The 7186-nt window shown below is 62.2% G+C and overlaps 1 protein-coding gene across 1 annotated transcript; it reads left to right on the top strand.

Moving 5' to 3' along the window:
• Nucleotides 1-723: 723 nt before the first annotated feature.
• On the top strand, nt 724-6912 carry LOC132582791 (uncharacterized protein K02A2.6-like; the record flags this gene model as incomplete). The annotated part of the gene is made up of 2 exons (XM_060254508.1): nt 724-1927; nt 5936-6912. Coding segments are annotated over 2 exons (2181 nt in total), but the record flags the coding sequence as incomplete, so codon positions are not given.
• Between the last annotated feature and the right edge of the window lie 274 nt (nt 6913-7186).

Genomic DNA, 7186 nt, shown 5'->3' with positions numbered 1-7186 from the left:
CTCTCGGCTCCCGCCCGCCTCACGGAGAAGTCCTACGAGGAGATCATCAGGCTCCTCACCGGTCATTTCTTGCCACGGCCTTCGCGGGTGGCCCGTCGGTTCCTGTTCCACAGACGGGACCAGGCAGTGGGGGAATCGGCCGCCGACTACCTGGCGGCTCTCCGCAAGATCGCCGGGAACTGCAACTTCCCCCAGCTGGAAGAAACCCTGGCCGATCGCTTCACGTGGGGTCTCCGCGACGAGAGGCTCCAGCAGAAGCTCTTCGCCAAGGAAGAGCTCACCCTACAGAGTGCCTTCAGCAAGGCTGTGGCGTTCGAGCGGACGTCGAAGACCTTCCCCAGGGGTCGACAGGACGCCGTGCACCACGAGGACCTGGACCAGGATCGCCCAGAGGAGGGGGAAGCCCACCAGCTGCGCCGGCCACCAGCCGGCCCGCCCCACCGAGCTTCGCAGCGCGCCCGAGCGGCCGAACGGCCCCCATCGGCGGAAAGGCCGCCGGCCCCCAAGTGTGCCAGTTGCGGGGGCCCCCACGACAGGCGGGACTGCCAATACAGGACCTGGGACTGCCGGAGCTGCGGAAAGACCGGGCACATCGCGAGGGCCTGCCGGGCCAGAACGGGCCGGCGAAGGCCAGCAACGCACCAAGAGTCGGCAGACTACCACTCCACGGCATTCACCTCCCTACAGGTACTGAACTTGCCCCCATGCGTCCCTAACAAAATCAAAATGGCGGTCCGCATCGAGGGCGCTCCATGCAAAATGGAGGTGGACTCGGGTTCCTCCATTTCGATTATATCGGAGGAGACCCTGAGAGACCTGTGCCCCGGGAGGTGGTTTCAGACAAGACCAGCGGACTTTGTTCTAAGAGACTTCCAGAAGAACCCGGTCCAGACCGCGGGGTGGGCCCGGGTGAATGTCGAGCGGGGGTCCTTCAAGGGGTGGTTGGACATTTTGGTGGTCAAGCGCCAGCTCACCACCCTGTTGGGGCTGGCGTGGTTTAAACCCCTGGGAATACGGTTGGAGGGGGTGGGGCAAATCCTATCCACCAGCGGGGTCGGGGATGTATGCCGAGAGTTCCCCGATGTGTTCGATGGGTCCCTGGGCCGTTACAAGGGGCCGGCCATCTCCTTACCGCTGGACCCCACAGTCCGACCCATCAGGCTCAAGGCCAGGCGGGTGCCGTTCGCGCTCAAGCCTAAGATTGAGGCGGAACTGGACCGATTAACGGCCCAGGGGGTACTGGAGCCAGTAGAGTACGCCACGTGGGAGACCCCAATAGTCACACCGGTCAAGCCCAACGGAGAGGTGCGCATATGCGCCGACTATAAATGCACCATAAACAGGGCACTTCAAGACAATCTGTACCCAGTCCTGGTAGTAAGCCACGTCCTGGCGGCCCTAGCCGGGTCTAAAATCTTTGGGAAGCTGGACCTGGCGCAGGCCTACCAACAGCTCCCGGTAGACGAAAAAACAGCAGAGGCCCAAACTATAGTTACGCACAGGGGGGCTTTCAGGGTGCGGAGGCTACAGTTCGGGGTGAGCGTGGCTCCGGGGATTTTCCAAAGCATAATGGACGCTCTCCTTAAAGGAATCCCCGGAGTCCAACCGTTTTTTGACGATGTTCTAATCGCCGCCCCGGACCCAGAGGAATTCAACAACCGCCTCCGAGAAGTACTCCGTCGGTTCCAGTCAGCGGGGCTCAAGGTCAAGAGGGAAAAGTGCTTACTGGGCGTCCCGCGAGTGGAGTTCCTGGGGTTCGCTGTAGACGCAGCAGGGATCCACCCAACGGAGGAGAAAACACGAGCCATTGTGCAGGCCCCAGCCCCAAAATGCAAGGCCGAACTCCAAAGCTTCTTGGGCCTATTAAATTTTTATACCACACGTTCCTCCCACACAAGGCTGCCCTGGCGGAACCCTTACACAGGCTGTTAGACAAACACGCCCCTTGGGTCTGGGGCAAACGCCAAGCCGCCGCGTTTCAGGCGGTGAAAGATACGCTGGTTTCTAATGCGGTGCTCCATAGGGTGACCATAATGTCTGAAGGCCAGCCAGGGACACTGGGGGGTGGGGGTGGGGGGGTGCGCCGGAAACAGGAAGTGACGTCACTTCCGGTGACGTCACTTCCGGTGATGTCATGCCACCACCGGAAACAGGAAGTGGCATCACTTCCTGTGACATCATTTCCCCCCGCGTCACCTGCCGGAAACAGGAAGTGACTTCACAGCACTTCCTGTGACGTCCCCAAAAATCCCCCAAATATCACCGCCGGAAACAATTTTGTTCTCAAATCCTGTATATACTTCATCAGTATATGGGATAAGGCACTTTCTCAACTGTGCTGCATAATGCAGCCTATTTATTTTGTCCTGTTGGCTCTGTTGGCTCTATCTGCGCCACCTTCATCACTTTCGGGGTGTGGATCCCCCAGTGGGGTGGTCTCCCGACTCCCTCCGCCGACTGTTTCTGATAGCCCTGCGCCCCCTCTTTCATTTGATATGTGTCCCGTGCGGGTGCCACCCTCCGCCGGGAGATGCCGCAAAATGAGCCCCCTTGAGGCTTATGGCGGCAGGGCTCGGGGGAAGCGAGCTAGACTGCTGTTCTTTTGAGGGGTTATAGAGTGTTTCGAGCCCGTCCCTGTGGCATCGGTCCCATCGTTGTGGGACCAAGGGGGCCGGCGCAGCGGCACGCCGAAGCAGCCTGTCACTAATAACACCGGTCAAGATGCAGGACAGGAACCTGGAAGTGACCGACAGGCTGCTTCAGCGTGCCGCTGCGCCGGCCCCCTGGGCCCCACAATGATGGGACCAATGCCACAGGGACGGGCTCGAAACACTCTATAACCCCTCAAAAGAACAGCAGTCTAGCTCGCTTCCCCCGAGCCCTGCCGCCATAAGCCTCAAGGGGGCTCATTTTGCGGCATCTCCCGGCGGGAGGGTGGCACCCGCACGGGACACATACCAAATGAAAGAGGGGGCGCAGGGCTATCAGAAACAGCCGGCGGAGGGAGTCGGGAGACCACTCCACTGGGGGATCCACACCCCGAAAGTGATGAAGGTGGCGCAGATAGAGCCAACAGAGCCAACAGGACAAAATAAATAGGCTGCATTATGCAGCACAGTTGAGAAAGTGCCTTATCCCATATACTGATGAAGTAAATACAGGATCTGAGAACAAAATTGCACTAGAAGACACAAACGCAAAGCTCCCTTACACTGAATCAGTGCTTGGGTCCACCAAAGTCAGTATTGTCACATAAGAGAAGCCCTGTTGGATCAGGCCAGTGGCCCCTCCAGTCCAACACTCTGCGTCACATAATAACATAAGAGAAGCCCTGTTGGATCAGGCCAGTGGCCCATCCAGGTCCAACACTCTGCATCACATAAGAACATAAGAGAAGCCCTGTTGGATCAGGCCAGTGGCCCATCCAGTCCAACACTCTGCATCACATAACAACATAAGAGAAGCCCTGTTGGATCAGGCCAGTGGCCCATCCAGTCCAACACTCTGCGTCACATAACAACATAAGAGAAGCCCTGTTGGATCAGGCCAGTGGCCCATCCAGTCCAACACTCTGCATCACATAAGAACATAAGAGAAGCCCTGTTGGATCAGGCCAGTGGCCCATCCAGTCCAACACTCTGCGTCACATAAGAACATAAGAGAAGCCCTGTTGGATCAGGCCAGTGGCCCATCCAGTCCAACACTCTGCGTCACATAAGAACATAAGAGAAGCCCTGTTGGATCAGGCCAGTGGCCCATCCAGTCCAACACTCTGCATCACATAAGAACATAAGAGAAGCCCTGTTGGATCAGGCCAGTGGCCCATCCAGTCCAACACTCTGCATCACATAACAACATAAGGAGGGAGGGAGGGAAGGAAGGAAGGAAGGGAGAAAGGGAGGAAGGGAAGAAGGGAAGAAAGGAAGAAGGGAGGGAGGGAAGGAAGGAAGGGAGGAGGAAGGAAGGAAGGAAGGAAGGGAGGGAAGGAAGAAGGAAGGAAGGAAGGAAGGAAGGAAGGAAGAAGGAAGAAGGAAGGAAGGAAGGAAGGAAGGAAGGAAGGAAGGAAGGAAGGAGGGAAGGAAGGGGGAGGGAGGGAGGGAAGGAAGGAAGGAAGGAAGGAAGGGGGAGGGAGGGAGGGAAGGAAGGAAGGAAGGAAGGGGGGAGGGAGGGAAGGAAGGAAGGAAGAAAGGAAGGGAGGAGGGAGGGAAGGAAGGAAGGCAAGGGAGGGAGGGAAGGAAGGAAGAAAGGAAGGGAGGGAGGAGGGAGGGAAGGAAGGAAGGGAAGGGAGTGAGGGAAGGAAGGAAGAAAGGAAGAAAGGGAGGAGGGAGGGAGGGAAGGAAGGAAGGAAGGGAAGGGAGTGAGGGAAGGAAGGAAGGAAGGAAGAGGAAGGAAGGAAGAAAGGAAGGAAGAAGGAGGAGGGAGGGAAGAAAGGAAGCCGCCCCCCGCCCCCCCCGCTTTGGCCCCCTTACCTTAATCCAGGGCGGCGGATCCAGCGGCGGCGGCGGCGGGGAGTCCTCCGGCGGCGGCCTCGCGGCGAGGGAGGGAGGGAGCTGCCGGGGCTGGCCTCTGGAGGCCTCCAGGGACCAGCGCCGGCTGCTCCGCGGCTTCCCCGCGGCTCCGCTGGTCCCTGGAGGCCCTCCAGAGACTCTGGAGGGCCTCCAGGGACCAGCGGAGGCGCGGGGAAGCCTTCGCTGGCCGGCGCTGGTCCCCGAAGGCCTTCCAGAGGCTCTGGAAGGCCTTCCGGGACCAGCGCCGGGTGCCCCGCGGCCTCCCCGCGGCCTCCGCTGGTCCCTGGAGGCCCTCCAGAGACTCTGGAGGGCCTCCAGGGACCAGCGGAGGCCGCGGGGAAGCCTTCGCTGGCCGGCGCTGGTCCCGGAAGGCCTTCCAGAGGCTCTGGAAGGCCTTCCGGGACCAGCGCCGGGTGCCCCGCGGCTTCCCCGCGGCCTCCGCTGGTCCCTGGAGGCCCTCCAGAGACTCTGGAGGGCCTCCAGGGACCAGCGGAGGCCGCGGGGAAGCCTTCGCTGGCCGGCGCTGGTCCCGGAAGGCCTTCCAGAGCCTCTGGAAGGCCTTCCGGGACCAGCGCCGGGTGCCCCGCGGCCTCCCCGCGGCCTCCGCTGGTCCCTGGAGGCCCTCCAGAGACTCTGGAGGGCCTCCAGGGACCAGCGGAGGCCGCGGGGAGGCCGCGGGGCACCCGGGGCGCTGTCCCGGAAGGCCTTCCGAAGGCCTTCCAGAGGCTCTGGAAGGCCTTCCGGGACCAGCGCCGGGTGCCCCGCGGCTTCCCCTCGGCCTCCGCTGGTCCCTGGAGGCCCTCCAGAGACTCTGGAGGGCCTCCAGGGACCAGCGGAGGCCGCGGGGAAGCCTTCGCTGGCCGGCGCTGGTCCCGGAAGGCCTTCCAGAGCCTCTGGAAGGCCTTCCGGGACCAGCGCCGGGTGCCCCGCGGCTTCCCCGCGGCCTCCGCTGGTCCCTGGAGGCCCTCCAGAGACTCTGGAGGGCCTCCAGCGACCAGCGGAGGCCGCGGGGAAGCCTTCGCTGGCCGGCGCTGGTCCCCGAAGGCCTTCCAGAGGCTCTGGAAGGCCTTCCGGGACCAGCGCCGGGTGCCCCGCGGCCTCTCCGCGGCCTCCGCTGGTCGCTGGAGGCCCTCCAGAGTCTCTGGAGGGCTTCCAGCGACCAGCGGAGGCCACGGAGAGGCCTCCACCACTGCCGCCGGGCCCCGCGCGCGGGCGGGGAAGGCGGGGAGTGAGGGTGGGAGCGTCCCTGCGCGTGCGCAGGGGCCCTGCGCAGGCGCAGGGACGCTCCCTCCCTCACTCCCCGCCTTCCCCGCCCGCGCCCGCGGCCCACCGGCTCCTGGGCTGCCTAAACCGGGACCTTTAATGGTCCCGGTATAGGCAGCCCGGGATCCGGGATTGGGTGGCCAGATCCGGGAATGTCCCGGGAGACCGGGACGGTCTGGCCCTCCACCACTTTGACGAGAACCTCCCGGTCATACTGGCTTGCGACGCATCGCCATACGGGGTGGGCGCCGTCCTTGGGCACCAACTCCCGGACGGGAGGGAGGTGCCAGTAGCATATTACTCTCGCACCCTCACGCAGGCGGAACGGAATTACGCGCAGATCGATAAGGAGGCGCTGGCCATAGTAGCGGGGGTCCACAAGTTCAATGATTATCTTTATGGGCGCAGGTTTACGATCGCCACTGACCACAAACCGCTCTTGGGTCTTCTGGCGCCGGACCGCCAAACCCCCCAAATCCTGTCCCAGAGGGTACTGAGGTGGAACCAGTTCCTGAACTCCTACATGTACACGCTGGTCCACCGGGCGGGCAAATCCATGGGCCACGCAGACGCCCTCAGTAGGTTGCCGCTGCCCGAGGAGGGGGCAGACCCAGCCCCCGCGCACCACATCATGCTAGTGGAAAGCCTCCCGGAACAACCCCTACACGCGGCAGAGGTCGCCAAGGCCACTCAGAAGCACAAGATACTGTCACGGGTGCTCGACTGGGTGGTGAGGGGGTGGCCGGAGGGGAACATGGGGGAAGAATTCAAACCCTACAAGACCAGGAGGGAGGAACTGACGGCCCACAAAGGGTGTCTCTTATGGGGAAGCAGGGTGGTGGTGCCACCCCAGTTACAAAAGCGGGTACTAGAGTCCCTACATGAGACCCACCCCGGCATAGTTCGCATGAAGGCCCTGGCCAGAAGCTACGTATGGTGGCCGGGGATGGACGGGGAAATCGAGAGCTGGGTGCGGGGGTGCCAGGCCTGCCAAGAGTCGAGGCCTGATCCGCCTAGAGCGCCCGCCACACGTTGGGAACCCTCCAGGAAGCCGTGGTCGAGGCTTCACCTCGATTTCGCCGGGCCCTTTCAGGGGCAAATCTTCCTGATCCTCGTGGATGCCTACACCAATTTCCCGTAGCATCCACCTCCTCAGCCTCTGCCATCCGGGCCCTACGCAGGGCATTATGCACCCACGGCATCCCGGACACCATCGTCTCGGATAACGGGGCGGCGTTTACCTCGGGGGAATTCCAGGCGTTCCTCCAGAGGTACCTCATCAAACACATACGGTCCGCCCCGTTCCATCCGGCCACCAACGGCCAAGCCGAGCGCATGGTGCGCACGACAAAGGAGGCCTTAAGCCGGATAGTACAGGGAGATTGGGAACACCGGCTAGCGGACTTCCTATTCGA

The sequence above is a fragment of the Heteronotia binoei genome, chromosome 14 (genome assembly GCF_032191835.1).
Source record: "Heteronotia binoei isolate CCM8104 ecotype False Entrance Well chromosome 14, APGP_CSIRO_Hbin_v1, whole genome shotgun sequence".
NCBI lineage: Eukaryota > Metazoa > Chordata > Lepidosauria > Squamata > Gekkonidae > Heteronotia > Heteronotia binoei.
This window is presented reverse-complemented; position numbering and strand designations above follow the sequence as displayed.